The sequence below is a fragment of the Muscardinus avellanarius genome, assembly GCF_963383645.1.
Source record: "Muscardinus avellanarius genome assembly, chromosome: 1".
Taxonomy (NCBI): domain Eukaryota; kingdom Metazoa; phylum Chordata; class Mammalia; order Rodentia; family Gliridae; genus Muscardinus; species Muscardinus avellanarius.
The window spans coordinates 87,778,792-87,806,006 of NC_137786.1; the positions used below are offsets into that span (position 1 = coordinate 87,778,792).

The 27,215-nt window shown below is 41.1% G+C and overlaps 1 protein-coding gene across 1 annotated transcript in view; it reads right to left on the reverse strand.

Moving 5' to 3' along the window:
• The window catches only part of LOC308275927 (solute carrier organic anion transporter family member 4C1-like), a gene marked incomplete at both ends in the record, with an annotated part of 78,935 nt that extends 61,029 nt beyond the window's left edge, over positions 1–17,906 (reverse strand). Inside the window, 2 exons of the mRNA XM_080714389.1 lie at positions 7,793–8,056; positions 17,570–17,906. Of these exons, the coding sequence (XP_080570515.1) occupies positions 7,793–8,056; positions 17,570–17,906 (601 nt within the window). The remainder of the gene's footprint in view (positions 1–7,792; positions 8,057–17,569) is intronic.
• Positions 17,907–27,215: the final 9,309 nt, after the last annotated feature.

Sequence of the window (27,215 nt, forward strand, 5' to 3'; positions counted from 1 at the left end):
TAATACCCGAGCTTGGGAGGCAGAGACAAGAGGATCAAGCAGGTTCGAAGCCAGCCGCGCTGGTTTAAGAGACCCTGTTTCCAAAAAAATAAAAAGTAATAAAATAGGTCTGGGAGTGTAGCCCAGAGGTAGAATGGCTTCCAAGAACCCCAGTACCACCAAAAAAAAAAAAACCAAAAAATCAAAAAAAATAACATGTATGATAACATAGCTATTAGAAATATTTACTTATTTACTTTTAATAACCCCTGGTTTTTTTGTATCCAATAATAAACAAAATTTCCCTGTGATAAATTTCCTCATCTCCACTCTAAGTTAAACATCTCCCTCTTATGTCTCACTTAAAAAGCTTTCCTTAAGAACTATCTCCCAGACCTACTTTATTTTTTACAAAACAATAGAAAACTCAAGCTGCTTCTAAAGACACCTTCCTACCTTTTGCTAACTCTTAACCTCCTTTTGTGATACTCAAACCTGCAGAAATTATGCATGCTTATCATATGTCATATTTTGTTTTCTCTGCTTACTTACTTACTTTAATCTCCTTTTATAGCGATTTCCTCATTCAATGTGAGCCCTGACCCTTCAAGTTCACACAGCAACAAAAAAGCACTTACGCATATTAATTTTCTCAGTGTTTGTTTCAAATTCAACTAACATATGATTTCAATTAACAAAGTGATTTCTTAATGGTATGCTCTTTGTGTTTTATTATATAACATTGTGTTTTATTATATTTGTTACTCAAGAATATTGTAGAGGCCCTTCCAGTTTATTTACAGGAAGCTTTCAACTTGTTTTTCTTTTCCTGCTTAAATCCCCAATTTTCTTCTCTACTTTTCTTGGAGTTAGACAGATAGTTCAGGGTTTTGGTTATTAGTTCCCATATTCACAAAAGTAGATTAACTTTCTTAGGAGGACAAGTTATGATGTTTCAACAGAAGTAAAAATTATACGTCTTCGATTTGGTTACTAAACAATTTAAATTAATAAAAATATTGAAATTAGTCAATATAGCTACTCAGAGCTATTATGAGTAATAATAAGAAAAAAAGAAAATATTTTTTTTAATTTTTTTTATTATTATTTTTTGGGGGTGGTACTGGGAGTGGAACCCAGAGGCTTCCTACCTCCGGGCTATATTCCCAGACCTATTTTATATTTTATTTGAAAACTGGGTCTCACTAAGTTGCTGAGAGCCTCACTAAGTAGCTGAGGCTGACTTCAAACCTGCGTGATCCTCCTGTCTCAGCCTCCCAAGCGCGGGGATTACAAATGTGCGCCACCACGCCTAGCTAAAATATTTTTAAACAAAGCATAAGAAATAGGTTTAGTTTTAGTTTCTGTAAAACATTTATGAAATATCTATGAAGTCACTTTATAAAGGTCTGAAGTTTATCCTAAAGTTTTACATTGTAGAGTATTTATAATGTCTAACATTCTTTCCATTTTTATCTTTCTAGGTTCTTTCAGATATGTAATATTTCAGTCCCAAATTCTGATTCTGTAATGTTGTAAACACACACACACACACACACACACACACACCCATAATGACATTTCTGTTGAGAACAAGTTTCAAGGAAGGAGAATGCAAAAATTCAAAATAACAGCTAGGCATGTTTGTACATGGACAGTGTGAGAATAACTGACATCCCTTCCTGAATGTCATTGTGACAATTTTTAACAAAAATTAAAATGAGTAGCCAGTCATGGTGGCGCATGCCTGTCTGTAATCCCTCTCTACTTGAGAGACTGAGATAGGAGGATTGCAGTTTGAGAACAGCTTTAGCAAGTAGTGAAACTCAACCTAGAGAGATCCTGTTTCAAAATAACAAAATAAAATAGAGCTGGAGGTATAGCTCAAAGGTAGAATGCCCTTGGGTTCAATCCCAGTACCACAGACAAAAAAAAATTAGGATGAGAAAATCTTTAAAATACAATGTTTGTAGCTGGGCATGGTGGTGCAATTTGTAATCCCAGCATTTGGGAGGCTGAAACCAGAGGATGGTGGTTTGCAGCCAGCCTTAGCTACTTAGTGAGGCTCTTTGCAACTCAGTGAAACCTTGTTTCAAAATAAAGACAAAAAAATAGGGCTGGGGCCAGGTCTGGTGGCACATGATTGTAATCCCTGCATTTGGGAGGCGGAGACAGGAGAATCGCAGGTTCGAAGCCACCCTAGCTGGCTTAAGAGACCCTGTTTTCAAATAAAATTGTAAAAAATAGGTGTCTGGGAGTGTAACCCAGAGGTAGAAGGGTTTCCAGGAACCCCAGTATCTCACACACACACACACACACACACACACACACACACACACACAAATTGGGGCAGGGAGTGTAGCTCGGAGGTACAATGCCCCTGGGCTCCATCCCCAGTACCCCCCACACACACACACACACACAAAAAAAAAATCCAATGCTTGTACTTCTAGAAATTATGCCAAGTGAATGACTTACACATTTAGGTAAATATTTTTGGAGATTTATATTGCAACACTGGATATATGATACACAGTTTATACTTAGCAAGTCCAACCTCAATTCTTGATTTCTATTCCAAATTCTTTTGTGCCTAGTCTTCCACATTCTAGTAGAAAGACACAGCTGGCCAAGACAAATACAAAGGAATCGATATTCATTTTTCCTTCACAATAAACCAGTGGTGAACCCTACCTCTTTTTCCTCTAAAATACACAGTCATCCTCTGGACCTCTACTGCTACCACCCCAAGCCCACCCACCTTTGTCTCTCACCTGACTTCAACAATTCCTGAGTGATTTTCTCCCATACATTTTTGTCTCTCAGAACCACAAAATCCAAAGTGACCATTTTGGAGGGGTTTGGGGGCGTAAACTGGGGATTGGACATTCTACTTCCTAGCTATACCCTCAGGCCTTTTTATTTTTTATTTTTTTAAATAGTGTCTCACTATATTGCCGAGGCTTTCCTCAAACCTGTGATCCTCTGGTCTTAGCCTGGGATTATAGTACTGGGATTATAGACAGCCATGCACCACCACAAGTAGCTCAAAGAGATAATTTTAAAAACACAGATAAGATCATGCACTTTCCTGTCTAAAACACAGCCAAAACTTTGCTCTGCTTATCAAGCAAACTCTAAATGTTTCCCTGGTATCCATCTGCCTCTCCAAGTTCACTTCCTGGCACCTTCACCACCACACCGCGTTCATTTTAGCCCAAAGTGCCGGTTCCTAAAACCTACCAGCTCTTCCCTGCTCTGCAGGCAATCAAGTTTTTCTCTAGCCTGGAAAGTACTTTGCAAGGCTCGCCCTCATTATGCAGTTATTGCCACAGTAGCCTTCCACAGCCTTCCCTGACTTTCTTTATATTAGGACTTTACACTGTTTCCTTCACCCACTAACCTCAATCTTCAGTTATCTTCCGGTTTACTAATTGTCTACTTCTTCCCTCTAAAACATAAAATCCAGACCACATGAAACTGTTGTACTGCTGTTATCTCAGTACAATTTATAGTCAGAATCAGTAAATTTTGTCCTACGAATGGCAGAATAACGTTAAGGGCAAGCTATTTCAATCTCTTAAATCCGAGCTACTAAGATAATGAAAAAAAGTCAACTAGATTAAGAACTTGCTGGGAAACTGTACTGTACACAATAATGTAGTAAAGGTTTCTGATCTGGCTTCAGTCATCTTAGCTTCCTCTCTGGCAACACATACGCACACTAATTTGTGGCCATGTCTCTTTGTAAAATACAAACTTTTCCGATTGGCGGTAACTCCAGGTATGCATGACAAAAGTGAATATCGAGATCACTAAAGACAGATCAATCTTCATACTAGAAAATATGTTAATGCTGTAGCTTAGAAAATCAGAAAGTTTCTAAGCCAAGTTTTTTCACTTTAAAAAGAAGGAAGTCAGCTGGGCGTGGTGGTGCACGCTTGTAAATCCCAGCATTTGGGAGTCTGAGACCTGAGGATGGCGGTTCACGGACAGCCTCAGCTACTTAGTGAGGCCCTTCGCAACTCAGTGAGACCCTGTTTCAAAATAAAGAATAAAAAATTGGGCAGGGGTTGTAGCTCGGAGATCAAATGCCCTTGGGCTCCATCCCAGACCCGCAAAATAAATAAATAAATAAATAAATAAATAAATAAATAAATAAAAAATAAATAAATAAAAAGAAGAAAGCCGGGTGTGCCGGCTCATGTCTATTATCCCAGTACTTGTACTTGGGAGGCTGAGACAGGAGGCTGCAGTTGGAGGACAGCCTCAGGAACTTAGTGAGATCCTGTTTCAAAGTCAAAAAGTAAAAGGGCTGGGGGCGTAGCTTGGAGGTAGAATTCCCCTGGGTTCAATCTCTAGTACCAACAAAACAAAACAAGAAGGGCATAGGATTAACTGAAAAGGTGAGAGCCTAGAGACAGTACAAAGATCACCACCTAAATGTTATCGTAGAATCAATACCATGTGTTCTTATGTGGCAGATTAAGATTTAGACATTTCCTTACTATTTACATTGTGTGTGTGTGTTACTGGGGATTGAACCCAGGGGCATTCTACCTCTGAGCTACACCCCCACCCCTAATTTATTTTTATTTTATTTTATTTTATTAAAGTGTCTCACTAAGCCAGGCGTGGTGGAGCACGCTTGTAATCCCCGCGCTTGGGAGGCGGAGACAGGAGGATCGCGCAGGTTCGAAGCCAGCTGTGCTGGCTTAAGAGACCCTGTTACCAAATAATAAAATAAAAAGAGTAGGTCTGGGAGTGTGGCCCGAAGGTAGAAGGGCTTCTAGGAACCTCAATACCAGCAAAAATAAATAAACAAAGTATATCACTAGGTTGATGAGACTCTTACTACTTGGTGAAGCTGCCCTTGAACCTGAGGCCCTCCTGTCTCAGACTCCCGAGTACTGGCCTTACGGGAGTGAGCCACCACATTTGCCTGATTACTTTTATGTTTTTATTGGTGCATGACAGTCTCACATCATAATGCAGTTCCTAATGATGGCGACAAACATGCACACAGCACTTGGGTTTTTCTCCTTTCCTTTTCTCCTCCCCACTCTCTTCTTCCCCTTACGGGGTTAAGGATTGGCATTGGCATTCTCACACATGTCGACTGAAGTTGATTCCTTCATTGATCCTCCCTCTCCCCCCATCCCCTTCGCCTAGACCACCTCCCTCACTCCACTGGAGTTCCTCCTCCATTATCTGAAGGCCCTCCAAGGTCCCCATTACTCCCCAGATTCCACATACAAGAGAAAAGATATGACCCTTCACTTTCTGTGACTGGCTAATCTCACTTATCATAATGTTCCCCAGGCCCATCTATTTTTCTATAAATTATGTTATGTTCTTTATTGCAACATAGAATTCCATTTTGTGTAAATTCTATAATTTTGTAATCCATTCATCTGTTGAGGGACACCTAAACCGGTGACATACTCATTCCAAACTCCAGATTTTAAGACATCCTCTATTCATCCATCTGCTTGCATATTTTTTACTTTTTTTTTTTTTTTTTTTGCGGGTCTGGGGATGGAACCCAGGGGCATTCAACCTCTGAGCTACACGCCCTGCCCTATTTTTTATTCTGTATTTTGAAACCGGGTCTCACTGAGTTGCAGAGGGCCTCACTAAGTAGCTGAGGCTGTCCGCAAACTGCGATTCTCAGGTCTCAGCCTCCTGAATGCTGGATTACAAGCGTGCGCCACCATGCCTGACTTATTTTTTACTTTTAAAATGAAGTTTACTTACCTAATAAGTAGACTCCTAAAACTATGATGCATAATATATTATCTAAGATTGGATAATATTTTGTAAGGCAAATTTAAAATAATTTCACTTTGGTAGTTTTAGAATCAAGGTGCATGTTGCAGCATGGCCCGTAGTGTAACAACTTTGAAATTTATTCAGCTGTATGACTATACTTTGTTAATGAGAATATGGCCCTATTTGTTGCCATATTAAAATTGGAAAAATAGGCCTTGAAATACATTAACACTTTTATACTTATTTTATTTTATTTTATTTTATTTGTTATGGTACAAGGAGTGGAACCCAGGGGCATTCTACCTCTGAGCTACAACCTCAACCCTACTTTATTTCTTTATTTTGAAACAGGGTCTCACTGAGTTGTAAAGGGTTTCACTAAGTAGCTGAGGCTGGCCGCGAACCATGATCCTTCTGTCTCAGCCTCTCAAATGCTGGGATTACAAGTGTGTGCCACCACGCCCAGTTTATACTGATTTTAATAATAACACAGAAATTAAAACTTTTTTTCAAAATTTAAAAACAATACCTGTTGCCAGGGAAATTCTACCTCCGATCTATACTCCCAGTCCTATTTTTTATTCTTTATTTTGAAACAGAGTCTCACTGAGTTGCAAAGAGCCTCGATAAATAGCTGAGGCTGCCCATGAACTGTGATCCTTCTGTCTCAGCTTCCCAAATGCTGGGATTATAAGTGTGTGTCACCATGTCCAGCTCTTTTATTTATTTATTATTTTTTTTGTTTTGTTTTGGTGGTGCTGGAAATTGAGCTCAGGACATTTTACCTCCGAACTATACCTCCAATCCAATTTTTATTTGGAAACAGGGTCGAAACAGATCTGCGCTACCATGCCTCGCTCTTTTATTTATCTATTTATTTATTTTGGAACTGAAGATTGAATTCCGGGGCATTCTACCTCCAACATACATCACCAGCCTAATTTTTATTCTTTATTTTGAAGCAGGATCTCACTATATTGGGGAAGGCCTCACTAAGTAGCTGAGGCTAACCACAAACCTGTGATCCCTCCTGTCTCGGCCTCCCAAGTACTGGCATTACAAGTGTTTGCCACCACGCCCAGTTCTGGCTCTCCTTTACCTCTTCTTCTAAGCCTTATTCTAATTCCTGAAGACTTCTTAATTTGTCATCATCTGATTTTATTCCTAATTATTATTTCAATATTTGCTATTAAAAGTCCCAGAAAAGCTGGGCGTGGTGGCGCATACTTGTAATCCCAGCGCTTGAGAAGCTGAGACAGGAGGATCGCACAGGTTCGAAGCCAGCCTCAGCTACTTAGTGAGGCTTTCAGTAACTTAGTGAGACCCTGTTTCCACATAAAATATAAAAAAGGTCTGGGAGTATAGCCCGGAGGTAGAAAGCCTCTGGGTTCCACCCCCAGTACCACAAAAAAAAAAAAAAAGTCCCAGAAAAGACATAAAAATATTAACTTGAAACCTCATTAGCACTTTTCCCTGGCCCTGTCACTTTTGTTTTCCGCACCTGTGAATAACATGCTCCATCTAACCAGAGCGATACTGTGGGTTGCCCCGAAGTTTTGTCTCTAAACCAGAGCCAAAAGTAGATCTACTTTCAGTTCTTAGAAAAAGTCCTGCTCCTACTAATGTCACCACTCTTTGTTCTCTCAAATCAGGAATCAACATGTTCAGGGCGGGCTCACAGCTCTAAGCACTGTAAATAATAGTAGAAAAGAAAAAAAAACCCCACAAATCTCAGGACCCCAGTGAGGTTAGGGTACCTGCAAGGGCAAGCAGATCGTTTCTTTTGAGGAGGACTGTGTATAATATGGGGAAAGAGAATCCGAGGATTAAGAACTTGGAGAACCACCAAAGTGACAGATGTGCCCTCTGTCTCTGTCACCTCCTGCCTTACACAGTTCACTTAAGGAATGAGGTAGTGAGCAGCAGAATAGATGCAAGCACACCTGTCCCCCAAGGTGCAAGTGAGCTGCGACAGAATCAATGACTTGGTGCCATACTACTTTTTAAAATTAAAACAAACAATACAACAATGGGAACTTACCTTCAAAAATAGACCCCAACTGATATTCTCCACTGAAGAACTGTGGCAAAGAAAATACCAGGGCTCCCAGTCCAATCATGAAGGATGCAAAGGCAAGCCATCGGGGCTTGTGTCCTCTTTCCCCAAAGAATGACACAAATAAAGAGAGCATGCAGAAGGAGATATCATAGCTCGATGATATCAAGCCAGTGAGGGAACTCTTCATTTCATAGCGCTTCTCAATAGTGGAAATGCTGATATTTACGAGGCCATTGACTACGATACCTAAGAAAAGAGAAAAAGAAATGTATGTGTATCATTATTTATTTTTGTGATAGTGGGAGTGAAACCCAGGGGCCTTCTACCTTTGGTCTATACTCCCAGACCTATTTTGTGTTTTATTTGGGAACAGGGTCTCACTAAGTTGCTGAGAGCCTCACTCAGTGACTGAGGCTGGCTTTGAACCTGCAAGATCCTCCAGTCTCAGCCTCCCAAGTCCTGGGATTACAAGTGTGCACCACCACACCCAGCTCGTATGTTGTATCATTATAACTTTATCTACATTGTGATTTTCTGTGTGTGTGTGTGTGGGGGGGGGTGCCCAGGAGCTTTCTACTTCCAGGCTACATTCCCAGACCTATTTTATATTTTATTTGGAAAAGGGTCTCACTGAGTTTCTGAGAGCCTCACTAAGTTGTTGAGACTGGCTTCGAAACTGTGCAACCTTCCTGTTTCAGCCTCCCAAGTACTGGGATTACAAGCATGAGCCGCCACACCCGGCTACATCATGATTATTAACTAGTTTAGTGCCTTGCTACTTTCCAAAGTCCCAAAGTTTTCAAGTTTGGCAACACAAACAGACTTTCTTGAAATCAGTTTGCTCTTTAATTTGTACATTTGTGAATCTCAGGTGTTCAATAGAATTGATGTTTGCTATATCTTAAATTGTAGTAAATTAGCATTAATCATTTTTTCTTTAAATGACAAGCAAAAGTCAGACTGGTCAAGTCCCCAAGAAGCCAGTTTGCAGAAATTTTTCAAGTACAGTGCACGTCCATAGACCTCCCAGGAAGAGTACAAAAAGTACTAGTGACCCTCAAGGCATTACATTAGAGCTCAACTGCTTCCTAAGCCTTATCTAGCATGAGTTCACCTTGACTAGTTTTATTTTGGCTTTTTGTGTGTGGTACTGGGGTTTGTACCTAGGGGCCTTCTACCTCCTAGCTACACCCCACCTCTTATTTTTGTTGTTGTTGTTATTTTTTAGCAAAGGTATCATTTTTTTAAATTTATTTTTTATTTTTATGTGAAACATATTGAAAATGGCATATATTCAGACTATGCTTGGAACCTACCCCATCCCAAATTCTACTTCCTTCCTCCCAACAAGGAGTGTCCAAGTTAACCATGCTATATTTATATTTTACACAAATTCAGATGTAGTTCCTTCATTAATCAACCTCAGTCTTCTTCCTCTCTTATCCTTCCATTCTAGCTTTGGTGAGGGTTCTCCTCCATTGTCTGGAGTCCCTCTGGTATTCCTAGTTTGGGCACATTAGAGAAAACATATGTCCCTTCTCTTTCTGTGCTTGGCTGATCTCACTTAACATAATGTTCTCCAGGTCCTTCCATCTTCTTGCGAATGACATGATTTTGTTCTTTATAGCTGAGTAGAATTCCATTGTGTGTATTTTCCATAATTTTGCAATCCATTCATCTGTTGATGGAGACCAAGGTTGGTTCCATATTTTGGCTATTACGAATTGTGTTGCTATGAATATGGGTATGCATATGTTACTGTAGTTCTCTGGTTTCAACCCCTTTGAAAGATATCCAGGAGTGGTATAGCCAGATCAAATGGTGGATCTATTCCCAGTTTTCTAAGGAATCTCCACACTGATCTCCATAGCAGCTGAACTAGTTTGCACTCCCACCAACAGAGTAAAAGAGTTCCTCTTTCCCCATATCCTTGCCAGCTTTTGTTGTTATTTTATTTCTTTGTGCTTGCCACTCTGATTGGGGTTAGATGGAATCTCAGCGTAATTTTGATTTGCATCTCCCTGATGGCCAATGATGTTGAACATCTTTTCATGTATCTATTGACCATCTGTATCTCTTCTTTTGTGAAGTGTCTATTCAGTTCCGTTGCCCATTTCTTGACAGGGTTATTTGTTTTGCTAGTGTAGACTCTTTTGAGCTCTGTATATTCTGGATATTAGCCCTCTGAGAGATGGCTGGTAAAGATCTTCTCCCATTCTGTAGGGCAGCCAGGTAATCCTTTTTATTTTTTTCTAACACTTTTATGGATAATAAAATTATTGCTTAAGCCAGGTGTGGTGGCTCACACTTGTAATCTTAGTATTTGGGAGGCTGAGACAGGAGGACCATCGTTCAAGGATAGCCTCAGCTACTTAGCGAGGCCCTTCTCAACTCAGTGAGGCCCTATTTAAAAAAAAAAGAATAAAAAATAGGGCTGGGGTGTAGCTCAGAGGTAGAAAGCCCCTGGGTTTCATCCCCAATACCGGAAAAAAAAAATTATTGCTTAAAAGATTTTGGATGAAAGCTGGGCGTGGTGGCGCATGCTTGTAATCCCAGCATTCAGCATTCATTCGGGAGGCTGAGATCAGAGGATCGAGGCTGAGATTGGAGGATCGTGGTTCGCTGACAGCCTCAGCTACTTAGTGAGGCCCTCTGCATCTTAGTGAAACCCTGTTTCAAAATAAAGAATAAAAAATAGAGCAGGGGGTGTAGCTCGGAGGTTAAATGCCTTTGGATACCATCCCCAGATCCGCAAAAAAAAAAAAAAAAAAATTCTGAATCAAAATTAACACAAGTTAAATCTTATTTTGACCACTGCCATTCTAAGTCATATAAAAAGTAAAACAAAACAAAAAAAAAATTGCTTGTACTTTATCTGCTTATAATTATAATAAAAAGCCGGGCATGGTGGTACAGAGACAGGAGGATCCGGGTTTACAGACAGCTACTTAGTGAAGGCCTTTGCAACTCAGTGAGACCCTGTTTCAAAATAAAGAATAAAAAAGTAGGGCTGGGGGTATAGCTCAGAGGTAGAATGCCCTTGGGTTTCATTCCCAATACCACAAAAAAGTTGTGTTTTTTTTTTAATTATAATAAAGAACTAGAAGGGGCTGGGATGTAGCTCAGTGGCAAAGTACTTGCCCCACATGCACAGCGTTCTGGGTTCGAGTTCTATGCCACAAATTAATAATAATAATAATAGACTATAAGATAAACAGTAAGACTAAGATACCCAATTTTGATTGGCTTGAAAGTGTCCTGTCCAAATATAGATTAAATTTAAATTTGGGGGTTATATAATACTATAAAATAGTAATATCTCAGGTCAAAAGCATCTGAATGAATTTTAATTAATTATAACTTTTTCTTAAGATGTATTAAGAATTGTTTCACCATTAATACAATGAGGTTACATATGCATCACTCTCTATACTCTTTAAATGTTCCTTTATCAAGACAGGAATTAAACATATATTTCAAGAAAATCAATATTACAACGTTCAAAAACATCAACATAATTTTTACTTTTATGTCAGTTTTAATAAGATTACAAATCAAATAACAATTCCTAGAATTTCATGGTAAGAGTAGTAAGGAGTGGTGGTGCATGCTTATAATCCTAATGTTTGGAAGGCTGAGAAAAGGGAGATCACAGGTTTGACATCAGCCTCAGCAATTTAGCAAGACCCTGGGCAGCCTAGTGAGAACCTGTTTCAAAATTAAAAAGTAGCCAGGCATAGTGGCCCACTTTTGTAATCCCAGTACTTGGGAGGCTGAGACAGGAGGATCTGGGTTCGCAGCCAACCTCAGCTACTTAGTGAGGCCCTCCGCAACTTAGTGAGACCCTGTTTCAAAATAAAGAACAATAAACAATAATAAGGCTGGATGTGTTGCTGGGAGATAGAACGCCCCTGGGTTTCATCTTCAGTACCACCAAAAAAAAAAAAAAAAGAAAAATTATGTTATCATTTCCCTTCAAAAATATAATTCAAAAGTTACTCTAGATTGATATCACTTTAACTGAATCGCTAAATGAAATCCAAGCTATGCAAATTCTAAGAGCACTGCTGTGTGTGTGTGTGTGTGTGTGCGCGCGCGCGCGCGCGCGCGCGCGTTTGTGTGTTTTTTCTGAGGAATAAACTCAAAGACATTCTACCTCTAATCTACAACTCCAGCCCTATTTTTATTCTTAATTTGAAACAGGATCTCACTAGGTTGATGAGAGTTTCACTATTTGCTGAGGCTGTCCTCAAACCTGTAATTCTCCTGTCTCAGCCTCCCAAGTACCACCATACCCAGCAGAACACTGCTTTTAAAAAATACTTCCATGAGCCGGGCATGGTAGCGCACGCTTGTAATCCCCACGCTTGGGAGGCTGAGACAGGAGGATCACACGGGTTCGAAACCAGCCTCAACTACTTAGTGAGGCTCTCAGCAACTTAGTGAGACCCTGTTTCCAAATTAAAAAAAAAAAAAAAAAAGGTCTGGGAGTAAAGCCCAGAGGTAGAAAGCCTCTGGATTCCACCCCCAGTGCCACCAAAAAAAAAAAAAAAAAAACAAAAAAAAACACTTCCATGAAATACCAATTACTACTTCTATCACAAATGAAGATAAGAAGAGCACTGAGAAACTAAGTGCTAGGATAAACCCTTTTTATCTCTGAGAAATGCTGACTTACATAATTTGTCAAGTTTTACTTTCTTTCCCAATTAAATATCTATAAGCTCATGGTAGAAATTTTCTTAAGGCTCATGTTTTAAAAACATGGCAACAATATTTCAATCATTGAAACTTAAATGGAAACATGAATTAATGTATTGGGTAACTTTCATCTCTGATTATGCCTTTTTTTATTTTATTTCATTTTATTTTATTTTGCTGTAGCAGGGATGGGAACACAGGGGTACTTTATCTCTAAGCTGCACCCCATTCCTTTTTTTTTTTTAAGTATTTTTATTTTTTTGAAGCAGGGCCTCACAGAGTTGCAAAGGGCCTTGCTAAATAGCTGAAGCTGTCTGAGAACCATGATCCTATGGGTCTCGGCCTCCAGAATGCTATTATTACAAGCTTGCGCCACCATGCCTGGGGCCTAGACTATGCTTTCTTTTTCTTTTCTTTTTTTTTTTTTTTCCAGTACTGGGTAAGGAACCCAGGGGCATTCTACCTCCGAGTGACACTCCCAGCCCTATTTTTAGTCGTTATTTTGAAACAGGGTCTCACCTGATTGTAAAGGGACTCACTAAGTAGCTGAGGCTGTCTGCGAACCGAGATCCTTCTGTCTCAGCCTCCCAAATGCTGGGATTACAAAGGGTGTGCCACCACGCCTGGTCTAGACTATTTATTTATTTATTTATTTATTTATTTATTTATTTAGTACTGGGGATGAAACCCAGGGGCATTTTACCTCTGAGTTACACCCACTACTCTATTTTTATTTTTTATTTTGAAACAGGGTCTCACTAAGTAGCTGAGGCTGTCTGTGAACCGTGATCCTCCCGCCTCTGCCTCCCAAAAACTGGGATTAGATTACAAGGGAGTGCCACCACGCCCCATAAACTCTGCTTTTGCAGGAGCCAGTTGGCAAAAGTACAGGTTCTGAAGAGAGGGGAGAGGATAAAGAATTTAAAACTCTGAATCCCCTAGTATCTTCTCCATTTTTTGCAGCCCGATTTATTGCTGCTTGAAGTGGTGATATGAAAGAAAACAATTCATCTCTATAGTAAGTACTGAGCAGCAGTTTCTTCCTTAGGAAGTTTAACACAAAGCATATCTTCTAACATATATGCTAATTTTCCGTCTTAGTTTCTTTTGCTGGGCATGGTGGCGCAAGCTTGTAATCCCTGCCCTTGGGAGGCAGAGACAGGAGGATCATGCAGGTTCGAAGCCAGCTGCGCTGGCATAAGAGACCCTGTTTCCAAATAAAAATATAAAAATAGGTCTGGGAGGTGTAGCCCGGAGGTAGAAGGGTTTCCAGAAACCCCAGTATCACCAATAAATAAATTAATAAATAAATAAATAAATTAATTAATTAAAGACCTTTAGTTAGATGTAGCTCCATGCTAAACTTGGCATATTTTTCTAAGAGTCCCAAATATATTTTATAATAATTTTAAATAACACCAATTATGACATGAAATATTATAAAATAATATAGAAACTTCTTTTCTTTTTTTCGGGTCTGGGAATGGAACCCAGGGGTATTTGACCTCCGAGCTACACTCCCTGCCCTATTTTTTATTCTTTATTTTGAAACCGGGTCTCATTGAGTTGCAGAGGGCCTCACTAGGTAGCTGAGGTCCGCGAACCGCGATCCTTCAGTCTCAGCCTCCCAAATGCTGGGATTACACGCGTGCGCCACCACACCAGGCAATAATATAGAAATTTCAAAATAAGTTTTAAGATAAAACAGAAAACAAAGAATTTGTCTTCAATTTTTTGAACTTTGCATTCCTTTAACACTGAGAGATAATTCACAATTACTGATTTCAGAAGACTAACATCTGGATATTGATAGAAGGAAATTTTTAGTAGGGACAGACAATAAGTAAAGAAAATAGCCGGGCGTGGTGGGGCACGCTTGTAATCCCAGCATTTGGGAGGCTGAGACCGGAGGATCATGGTTCGCAGACAGCCTCAGCTACTTAGTGAGGCCCTACGTAACTTAATGAGGCCCTATTTCAAAATAAAGAATAAAAATAGGGCAGGGGGCGTAGCTTGAAGGTTGAATGCCCCTGAGTTCCATCTCAGACCCGAAAAGAAAAAAAAGAAAGAAAGAAGAAAGAAAGAAAGAAAGAAAGAAAGAAAGAAAGAAAGAAAGAAAGAAAGGAAGGAAGGAAGGAAGGAAGGAAGGAAGAAAGAAAAACTTTTTGGCACAAATTTTCAGTAGAAAAGTTGACTTTGATCAGCAAATACTTAGCCCCTAACCTATTTAATACAAGGGACACCAGGAGTTTCTTAGAAAGGAGTAAACGCCGGGCGTGGTGGCGCATGCTTGTAATCCCTGCGCTTGGGAGGCTGAGACAGGAGGATCACACGGGCTAGATGCCAGCCTCAGCTACTTAGTGAGGCTTTCAGCAACTTAGTGAGACCCTGTTTCCAAATAAAATATAAAAAAGGTCTGGGAGTAAAGCCCAGAGGTAGAAAGCCTCTGGGTTCCACCCCCATTATCACCAAAAAAAAAAAAAAAAGAAAGACAGAGTAAAAGTAAGAGGAAGCATATAGTTGTATTTAAACCTTCACCCCCCAGTAGCACTCTGCAAGGAGCTATATATCTCCATCCCTCCTTATTTTTTCATCTACCACTGCATTACTCCCAGCTTTTTTGGTTTTTATTTTGAGAAAGGGTCTCCTTAAGCTGCCCAGGCTGGCTTGGAACTTGAGATCCTCTGGTCTCAGCCTCCCAAATAATGGGATTATAAGCATCTGCTGCTGGGTTTAGTTTTTTATTCATTTAGGGGGGAAAAAACTTTAATCTCCCCTTTCTTCTTTAGTATTTCTGTTAATCAGCCCTTGATCATTTACAAAATATTTTGAGACCATAACTCAAGTGAACAAAAATATAAAAATTCTACATACCAAATTCAACCTCCGCCAAGTCCTTCAAGATACTCTACCTTGTACCCATCCCTCCTCAGTCTGTCACCTGACTATAAATTCCCATTTCCTTAGTCCTTACATTAGAAGCAATACCAGCTATTACCTCTATGCTTTCAAGGAAGCCTTTCACCCTCCACCTTATCCCTCTCACTCCACCAAGTGGGCTTCAGATTACATACTCCTAAAGGATAACTCTGAACTTAATCAAATTCCCAAAAGAACCAGAAGACAACCTAGGGCACAACACAGACTGAACGCGTTTCTGTCTGAAGGGCTCAGTCTTCCTTTAATAAGGCGTGAAGCCTTTGCTCTTTCCATCACTGCAGACTCTCAAACTAAGTATACTAGTTACAAATGCTTTTCATCTAATAAATACTGCAGACTTTATGCCTTTCATTTGAAGAATCTACCTTCATCAGTAAATTTATATATCCTTCAGATGCTGTTGTGAGCATACAAAATATATGTCAAAAATATTGTGAGTATATGAAATATATGTCAGGATATAGGTATAGCATAGGGACAGGTGGACTGGCCAGATATGCAAAGAAAATGAGGCAGAAGAAGGATGTAGCTGACATGCCCAAGACAAATTAATGGACACACTCCCCAGCACACATCTGTAGGATGAGACAACTGGAAGACAAGATAAGGACGAAGTATGGACATACATCCCGGACATAGGTCCATAAGATGAAACAGCTGGGAAAACAAGTTGACGGTGGAAGTAATGAGCCTATGCAATCAATGACATCAATTTAGGGTATAAAGACCTAGCAGATGGCTAGATCGACGGCTCTGACCCAACTGTCTAAAAGGCCAAAAGTAAGCCCGGCCAGAAGGAAACATTCCTCTGGTAGCTGCTGGAGAATTCCTCTAAATGACAGTTGGGCTCATCCCCTTCTGACTCCCCAGACATCGAGCATCTTCTGTACCTCTGTGACAGGGTTTCTGAACCTAGGTTACCCGCGGAGACCCGTGTTGCCTCAGATAACCAAATGCTATCTGGCCAGTGGCTTAGTTAGAGAAGGATGGGAGTGTTATAAGCATTATAAAATAAACCGAGTATTCGTGAAAGACATTAATGTGACCTGTCATTCTCGCCACTTAATCAGTAAGACTCATAACAGATGCAGAAACAATGTCAAAAAAAAAAACAAAAACCCAGGTGTGGTAGCACATGCTTGTAATCTCAATACTTGGGAGGCTGAGACAGAAGGATCCAGGGTTTGCGGACAGCCTCAGCTACTTATTAAGGTTCTCTGCCATTTAGTGAGTCCTTGTCTCAAAATAAAGAAGAAGAAAAAAAAAAAAAAAACAGGACAGGGGGTGTAGCTCAAGGGTAGAATGTCCCTGGATTCAATTCCCATTAAAAAAAAAAAGAAAGAAAGAAAGAAAAAAACTTTAAATATGAGCTCTGAGAACATTATTTTATAATACTGAATGGATTGCCCTGAGGCATCTTTCCCAAAGGTTCTTCTAATCTTTCTGGAGGAATCCAATCTGTTAATCCCAGGTAGGACACAAGAGTGAAAAACTAAGCCAAACCGGCTTGGTGCTGCACAGTTGGAATCCCAGTATTTGGGAAGCTGAAACCTGAGGATCAGTGGTTCAAGGCCAAACTCAGCAAATTAGTGAGATCTTCAGCAACTTAGCTAGACCCCCTGAGAAACCTAGAGAGGCCCTGTTTCAAAATTCATTTATTTATTTATTTATTTTTGGTACTGGGGATAGAACCCAGGGACATTCAACCTCCAAGTTATACCCCAGCCCTATTTTTTTATTCTTTATTTTGAAACAGGATCTCACTGAATTGAAAAGGGCCTCACTTAAGTAGCTGAGGCTGTCTGCGAACCGCAATCCTCCTTTTCTCAGCCTCCCAAATGCTAGGATTACAAGAGTGCGCCACCACGCCTGGCTCTCAAATTTAAAAATTAAAAGGGGTGGGGGCTGGGGTGTAGCTCTGAGGTAGAGGAGAGAGAGGGGGGGGGGCGCTTGTACAGCAAGTTTTAAAATTTTCAGTAAAGGAGAAGCTACAATGTGGAAGTCTGAACCAAAGCCAAAGCCTCAGCGAGTTCCAAGCCCGGGGCGCCGGCCCGCGCGGGGAGCCCCCCGTACCTGCCCGCGCCCCCCAGGCCCCCGGGAGCGCGCGCTGGACTCTACCTTGCGTGAGGGCCAAGAGGCAGTAGTGAAGCAGGAAGCCTCGCGGCGTGTTGCAGCGCTGCAGACACCGGGGATGGAAGTTCCTCCACCCGCAAGGTCCCTCCTCTAACTCGGACCACGACTGCGGCACCGGCGGCTCGGGGGAGGCGGGGGGCGTTGATGGAGGCAGAGGAGGCTCGGGCGACTTGTGAGGCTCGGGATCCCCTCTCCGGGTGCAGGAGAGCGCGGCGGAGATCTGCACCTGGGAGGGCGATGCGGGCGAGCGGCGGAGGGTGCCTGGGCTGGAGGGGGCGGAGGGGACGAACGCCGGGTTCTCCAAGCCCGTGGCGCCCTGCATGGTCTGGAACGCGTCTCCCGACTCCTGCGCCCCGGAGCGGCCAAGACCCAGGTTCCTTTCTGGCTCCTCCCCCAGACAGGTGACAGCGCCCTCTGCGGGAAAACGTCTCACCTTCCGGACCTCCCCCTTCCACCTTTCCCAGCCCTTGCCACCGTCGGGACCCTCCTCCTGGAGCTCACGGCTGACGCTGGGCTGGGCCCCGCTCGCGTCTCCGGGCCGGGAGGGCCAACCCTACCGCGGCGCGGGCGATGCACCTGGGGCTGGGCGGGACCCACGCCACCCGGTCCCCAGCCGCCCGCGCTCTTCCCCTGAGCGCTGGAGAAAAGAGAGGCCGTGGGAATCTGCGGCCAGGAGCTCCCCCTGGGTGCTGATGTGAAAGCTGTACACATAGTTGCATCAGGGGATCTTTCAAGAACATCTTGCGGGTTTCTTCCTTTGGCTGCTCACGAAACCAAGAATCCGGGACTCCCAAGAATCGAGCAGTCACAGGTATAATACTTTGAATTCTGGAGACATCGTGTTAAGACTATCATCTGTCATGCTCCCTAGAAACGGAAATTCACCCCCTCCCCATCACCACCATCATTAATAGCAAAACGTAACCAACCACCTTTTTGGTTTTACTTCCCCAAAACTGAAGGAATAGAAATTTAAAAGCTGACGATATGACATCCTCTAGACTGCATTTTGCATGGTTAAGAGGCTGGTCATCATGTAAATAATATCTTTTTTTTTTTTTTTTTTTGCGGTACTGGGGATGGAACCCAGGCGCATTCTACCTCCGACCTACATCCCCAACCCTATTTTTTGGTTCCTTATTTTGAAACAGGGTCTCACTGAGTTGCAAAGGACCTCTTTAAGAGGCTGTCTGTGAACCGGGATCCTCCTATCTGAGCCTCCCAAATGCTGAGATTGCAAGCATGCTCCACCACGCCCGTTTTTTGTTTGTTTTTTGTTTCTTGTTTTTTTTTTTTTTTTTTTTTTTTTTTTTTCAGTACTGGGGATAAAACCCAGGGGCATTCTACCTCCGAGCTACAACCCCAGCCCTATTTTTTTTTTTTTTTTTACAGAACTGGACTCATATTTATTATCCATAGTTACAAATAGGGATGACCACTTGAATTATGGCATGTAAAGTAATTTACCCAAAGTTTGCTTTGATAAGATGTAGAAATAAACATGCTTAAGACTATTCTGAAGCTTTGAATTAACAAACAGAAGCAGGAGTCGCACACACCAATAATCTTGGAAGGGAGACAAGAATCACAGGTCCAATGCTAGTCATAGCAATTTAGCAAGACCCTCAGCAACTTAGGCCTGGTTTCAAAATAAAAAATAAAACAGGGCTGAGAGTTTAGTTCAGAGAAAAAATACCCTTGGGTTCAGTAACCAGAAGCTACACACACACACACACACACACACACACACACACACACACACGCAAAATATCCTAGAAAATTAGAGTATTATAATTAGAGTATAGTATAATTATCATACATTAAAATTCATACTGATGCCGGGCGTGGTGGCGCAAGCTTGTAATTCCCGCTTGGGAGGCAGAGACAGGAGGATCACGCAGGTTCGAAGCCAGCCACGCGCCCTGTTTCCAAATAAAAATGTAAAATTAGGTCTGGGAGTGTAGCCCGGAGGTAGAAGGGCTTCCAGGAACTCCAGGACCACACACACACACACACACACACACACACACACACACACACACACACAAAATTCATACTGAGAAGGGCATTGTGGCGCACATGGGAGGCTGAGACAGGAAGATTGCAGGTTTGTGGCCAGGCTCAGAAAGATAGTGAGGCCCTCTGAAACTTTGTAAAATCCTGCTTCAAAATAAAAAATTAAAATAAAATAGGGCTGGGGAGAAGGCCCATGGGTTCAAAAACTTCCTACTGTCCAAGGAGAAACCATTTTCACAATGTTAGAGTAGAAACACTTCTTTTGTTGAAAGATTAGCAAAAGTGCTATTGCTTCATTTTAAATAGCTCTTGCTGACTTGTTACCAATACCACTTTCCTGTTACCTTGCATTCTTTATGCAGCAATTATGGAAGGAAGAGAACTCAGGTTTGTAAGAAAAATTAAAAGTAATTTAGCTGGGTGTGGTGGTGCAAACTGGTAATCCCAGCATTCAGGAGGCTGAGACCAGAGGATAGCAATTCTCAGACAACCTCAGCTACTTAGTGAAGCCCTCTGCAACTTAGTGAGACCCTGTTTCAAAATAAAGAATAAAATATAGGGCAGGGGGTGTAGCTCGGAGGTCAAATGCCCCTGGGTTTCATCCCCAGACCCACAAAAAAAAGTAATTTGACTGATCTCATCTTTGATAATTCTATGAAAATTGATATATTTTAAATTAATAATCTGATTAAAGTATGGTAGATATGTCTCTAATGATCTTTGCAAAAATACACCATGTTAAATTTCAGAAGGTAATTGATACCTGGGAGTGGTGATGTATGCTTGTAATCCCAGTACTTTGGAGGCTGAGACCTGAGGATCACAGGTTCAAGGCCAACCTCAGCTACTTAGTGAGGCCCTCCACAACTTAGTAAAACCCTGTTTTCAAATTTAAAAAAATAAAATAGGCCTGGAGGTATAGCTCAGAGGTAGAATGCCCCTAGGTTCAATCTCCAGTATAGGAAAAAAAAAAAAAAAGGAAAAAGAAAAGGTAATTGATAAGTTGCTGTTTTTTGTGGATTTAGTTTGCTATATTTTAAGGGTTAGAGACTGGGAGAGAAAACTGTCATATGTTTATACTAAAACTTCAGCACTGAACACAGGAGCAGATATGCCTTTCTGTGGTTTTCATTCTCTGCTTGTATAATAGATCTTCCCTACCCAGAGCTGGATGAACCAAGGCAAAAAGATTTGATGAGAAAAGACTTCAAGATTCCTCCACTCGCCAGGCGTGGTGGCGCACGCTTGTGATCCCTGCGCTTGGGAGGCTGAGACAGGAGGATCGCAGGGGTTCAAAGCCAGCCTCAGCTACTTAGTGAGGCTCTCGGCAACTTAGTGAGACCCTGTTTCCAAGTAAAATATAGAAAAGGTCTGGGAGTATAGCCCGGAGGTAGAAAGCCTCTGGATTCCACCCCCAGTACCACACACACACAAAAATAATAAATAAATAAATAAATAAATAAATAAATAAATAAATACAAAAAAAGTTTCCTCCACTCATGCCCCTTTCTGATGGGGTGTGTCTATACAGCGCCTAAGGAGATTTGGCCTGAGCGGCCTACGGCCTAAGGCAAAACTTTAAGTAAAGTGATTCAGCAAAAAAGGGGCAAAGATGGCACCTGGAGGAAGCTAGGAAGGCGTGGTTTCCCCATTCATTTTGGGTGGGGAGACTGAGCAGTTTTTCCCTTTCTACCTTTAAAGGAGCTTTCTGCACACATGAATGGCTCATGTACTGGCCTGGGATTGGCTGTAAACTACGTGCTAGTGATCTTTATCCCCGATAGGCTAGGCTATTTCTCATGGGAATTCACCTCGTGGCTTGGTGCTATATAAAGAACTGCTTGGAGAGAAATAAATGAGATCATGCTTGACTTGACTCCCGGCTCGTGGGTTTGTGTTCGAGTTGTCGGTACTCATCATCTCGCCAAACCCCGTCACCTTTCTTTGATTCTCTTCCTAAGAGCAGTTCTGTGATTATACTTTCTACTTTCTAGGTACATTAGTCTACTGCATGAAAATGTCCTGCCATGCCTGTCTTGACTACTTTATCATTTTCTTTCTGTGCACTATATTAATTCCCTTCCAAATGTGGATTAAATAAGAGGGTTTTTTGTTTTTGTTTTGTTTTTGTGTTTTTGCGGGTCTGGGGATAGAACCCAGAGGCATTTGAAGCCCCCCCCCCGCCTTATTTTTTATTCTTTATTTTGAAACAGGATCTCACTAAATTGTGGAGTGCCTCACTAAGTAGCTGAGGCTGTCTCCGAACCTTGACCTCCAGTCTCAGCCTCCTGAATGCTGGGATTACAAGCCTGCACCACCACGCCCAGCTAAATATGAGTTCTTTAGCATTAAAACACTATGAGGCTCAGAATATATTAAAATCAAGGGAACTTGACAGTGTCCCAAAACAAACACAGCCAAATGCATATACTGAAGCTGGGCATGGTGGCGCACACTTGTAATCCCAGCGCTTGGGAGGCTGAGACAGGAAGATTGCACAGGTTTAAAGCCAGCCTCAGCTACTTAGTAAGGCTCTCAGCAACTTAGTGAGACCCTGTTTCCAAATAAAATATAAAAAAAATAGGTCTGGGAGTATAGCCTGGAGGTAGAAAAGCCCCTGGGTTACACACACACACACACACACACACACACACACACACACACACACACACATAAATGCAGATATTGTTGAGGTTTTTAAAAATCCCAATATTGCCATTTTATTAATACCAGGATCTTATATTTATTAAATAAAAGCAAATAAATGCAATCTAAGCAATTTTTGTTTGTTTGTTTTTTGTGGTGGTGGTGGTACTGGGGATGGAACCCAGGGGCTCTACCTCCGGGATACACTCCCAGACCTATTTTATATTTTTATTTGGAAATGGGGTCCCTTAAACCCTCGAGGCTGGCAAACCTGCTAGATCCTCATGTCTCTGCCTCCCAAGCACAGGGATTACAAGCATGCGCCATCACGCCCGGCTTCTAAGCAATCTTAGTATTCTTCATTTATCTTTCCTATTTAAAATTTTTACAGAATGCTTAATTAAAAATAAAAAATTGCCAGCCAGACTTGGTGGACCACTCTTGGAATCCCTCTACTTGGGAGGCTGAGGAAGAACTCAACTACTTAGTGAGGCCTTCTGCAATTTAGTGAGACCTTGTTTCAAAACAAAAGGATAAAAGTTAGGGCTGGGGTAGTAACTTGGAGGTAGAATGACCCTGGGTTCCATTCCAGTACTGAAAAAAAAAAAAAGGAAAAAGAAAAGAAAGAATGAAGCTGGGCTTGGTGGCACATACTTGTAATCCCAGCATTGGGGAGGCTGAGGACCAGAGGATCGCAGTTCACAAGACAGCCTCAGCTACTTAGTGAGGCCCTCTGCAACTCAGTGAGGCCCTGTTTCAAAAAAATAAAGAAAAAAAAAATAGGACAGGGGGTGTACCTTGGAGGTCGAATGCCCCTGGGTTCCATCCCCAGAACCACAAAAAAAAGAAGAAAGAAAGAAAAAACAAGAGAAGAAAAGAAGAGAAGAGAAAAGAAAAGAAAAGAAAAGAAAAGAAAAGAAAAGAAAGGAAAAGAATGAAAATTGGGTTGGGGATGTAGCTCAGAAGTAAAACTCCTCTGAGTTCAATCCATACTACCACTAAGTAAACAAATAAATAAATATTAAAACATTAGTGTTGCACTGGGAATGGTGGCACACACTTGTAATCTCAGTACTTTGGAGACTAAAACAGAAGGATTGCAGGTTCAAAGCTAGCCTTGGCAACTTAGTGAGCTTTCAGCAACCTAGGGAGATCCTGCTTCCAAATAAGAAATGAAATCAAATAGGCTGGGGATGTAGTTTAAAGGTAGACTGCCTCTGGGTTCAATCCCTAGTATAAAAAATAAAAATATATCTTTAAAGCCGGGCGTGGTGGCGCACGCTTGTAATCCCTGGGCTTGGTAGGCTGAGACAGGATGATCGCTCAGGTTCAAAGCCAGCCTCAGCTACTTGGTGAGGCTCTCAGCAACTTAATGAGACCCTGTTTCCAAATAAAATAGAAAATAGGTCTGGGAGTATAGCCCGGTGGTAGAAAGCCTCTGGGTTCCACCCCCAGTACCTCTCCCACACACACATACACACACACACACACACACACACACACACACACACACACACACACAAATATATATTTGTGGTACTGGGGTTCCTGGAAACCCTTCTACCTCCGGGCTACACTCCCAGACAGATATATATATATTTTTTTTTCTTTTTTCTTTTTTTTTTCTTTTTTTTTTTTTGGAAACAGGGTCTCTTAAGCCAGTGCGGCTGGCTCCAAACCTCCGTGATCCTCCTGTCTCTGCCGCCCAAGCGTGGGGATTACAAGTGTGGGCCACCACGTCTGGCCAAAAAATATAGTTTTAAATTAGAATATTTCAAATACTGTTTTTTTGTTGTTTGTTTGTTTGTGGTAGTGAGGATTAAGCCTAAGGGCTTTATACCTCTGAGCCATACCCCCTACCCTATTTTATTTTTTATTTTGAAACAGGGTCTCACTAAGGTACTGAGGGCCTCACACTAAGTTGCCAAGGTTGGCTTTAAACCTGACATCCTCCTCTCTCAATCTCCCAAGTACGGGCATGTGCCACCACATCCTGCTTGTCATATGTTGTTTTGAACTCTGATTTGTGTGGGTGTGTGGGTGTGTGGGTGTGTGGGTCTGGGTGTGGAATCCAGGGGTACTTGACCTCCAAGCTATACCCCCTGCCCTATTTTTTATTCTTTATTTTGAAACAGGGTCTCATTAAGTTGTGGAGTGTTTCACTAAGTAGCTGAGGCTGTCTGCAACCTCCTCCTGTCTCAGCCTCCAGAATGCTGGGATTACAAGCATGCACCACCACGCCAGGCTTTAAACTCCAATTGTACATAAAGATATATTTATGTTATGGTGAACTGTAGGTATACTTTTCTTTTCATTTTAATCATATATTATTAAGAGATATTATACATAAATAAAACTGATCATAATTTTTAAAAAAGTAAACATTTAATATCGCAATCTCACAAAAAGTTTAACACTTATTTATATAAAAATATACCCTACCAAAGCCAGGTGTGGTGGTACATGCTTGTAATCCTAGCATTTGGGAGACTGAAACAGGAGGATCCCAGTTCGCGGATGGCCTCAGCTACTTAGTGAGGTCTTCTGCAATTTAGTGTGAACCTGTTTTAAAATAAAGAATAAAAGGTAGGGGCTGGAGTTGGAGCTTGGAGATAGAATACCCCTGGGTTCCATCCTCAGTACTGCAAATAATAATAATAATAATAATAATAATAATAATAATAATATTTTAAAATAAAAAAATAGGGCTGGAATGTAGCTCAGAGATAGAATGCCCCTGGATTCCATCTCCAGTACCACACAAAAAAAAAGAAAAAGAAAAATACCCTACCAGTGCAAAAATTTCCATACAGTGTCAATATAAGCTTTTCACTGATACATTGTCATAATTTACTCAAAACACTGTTGAAGCCTTGCATGGTGGTGCCTGCCTATGATCCTAGTACTTGGGAGGCTGAGACAGGATCATAGTTTCAAAACCAGTACTAGAAATGTAGGGAGGCCCTCAACAACTCAGTGAGACCCTGTTTCAAAAAAACAAATTAAATAGAACTGGGGAAATAACTCAGAGGTAGAATGCCCCTGGCTTCAATATCAGTACCACAAAAAACTACTGATCTCTATTAAAACATACTTAAGATACAATTATCACATTCATGTAATCAGAGTGCATTTATGTATACCAAAAGATGTTTTAACTAAAAGAGATTATCTTATTGTAAACTATTAATAGGGAAATTATTTCTAAGATATATTTTTTTCTACTCAACATCTAATTTTGATGCCTAGGGGAGCCTTCGATATGCTTTTGTTCTATAGATTATATATAATCACAACATAATCAGAAGAGACACCACCAAACTTTAAGTTTTGATAATCCTACTGTACCCATAAATTATCACTTATTTCTTAGCAAAGGGAAGTAGTAGGATGGCAAAAGTTATTAAAATTCAGATTTGTAGAACTAAAGAGAACATCAAGGTGTCATTTGTTCCAGCAGCCTGCCTCCAAGAATTTAAATGGCAAATCCACCCACAAAGCTCAATGCACTCAGAAGCAGAAAAGAACCCAATTACAAAGAAGGAAAGCAAAGAGAGTGAGGCATGTTCACAGACTCTTTCCTAGTAAGCTCAGTTTGCTGGGAGTGGGAAAAAGTCTAATATGAAGGTGAAGGAGCTGGCAGGCCTTGTTAAACAAAACATCTATAAAGATGAATGGGAAGCTGGCAAGATGTTGCACATCTGTAATCCCAGTACTTGGGAGGCTGAAACAGGAGGACTGCAGGTTCAAGTCAAGGCCAGCTTCAGCATCTTAGTGAAACCCTGTTTCAAAAATAAAAAAGAAGCCCAATGTGGGTGGTGCATACTTGTAATCCTAGTATTTGGAAGACTGAGACAGGAGGATCACAGGTTAGAAGTCAGTCTCAACAGTTTAGCAAGACTCTGTTTCCAAATAAAATATAAAAAGGAAGTCTGGAGGGATACCTCATAGGTAGAATGTCCCTGGATTCAATCTCCAGCACCACAACCACAATAAAAATAAATAAATGAAGTAAAAAAATGAGCTGGGGATATAGATCAGTGGTAGAACACTCAGGGTTCAATCTCCAGTAACAAATACATATACATATTGGTTATACATAGGTTTTCAAAACACTTTACATTTCTATTGTACAATTATTTGTAGAATTTCTCAGGGAATTAAAGGACAAGGATAAATATTTCATATCTTACAAAAAAAGGTATGGGAACAGAGAATTGCATCAGAGAATGCACAGAAAAAACTGTCCACTCTTTAAAGAGAACGTAGAAACATCTCTATTCCATGTTATCAGAACATGCAAAAGTTTGCTAGACCAAACGACTTTAAGAAGTAGATGATTCTAGCCTAACGTAGTAGTGCATGCTTGTAATCCTAGTGCTTGGGAGGCTGAGACAGGAAAATCACAAGTTCAGAGCTAGTCTCGGCAACATAGCGAGGTTTTCAGAAACCTAGTGAGACCCTGTTTTCAAATAAATAAATAAAATGGGCTAAGGGTATAGCTTGGAGGTAGAATGCCTCTAGGTTCAGCCTCCAGTACCAAGAAAATTAAACACGTAGATGATTCTGAGTGACTTAAAAACAAATTTTTAAGAATAAATAAATCTGGGCTTAAAAATATCGCTCATGGAGGGATTTACATTTCTAATGTAAATGAAGTAACAGGGACCAGATTCAACTTCCATCTGAAACATGCAAAATAAAATAAAATAAAATAAAATAAAATAAAGAAGCAATATGAATGGAAGAAAAAGAGCACTGGATATCAAGTACTGAAGGACAGTGATTTCTAACCAATGAGAAAGGAAGTAACCAGTGCATATCCACACAAGATCTCTGGTGATTGGTGGGAGGTGAGGCAGACAGATCCAGCAGAAAACCGAGAAGAGGTCAGCCAAGGAGAAAGAGCTGAGGTCAAAGGAGACCAAGTATTGGAGTTTGTGGGGCAGAGTCCTAGAGAAGAGGAAGC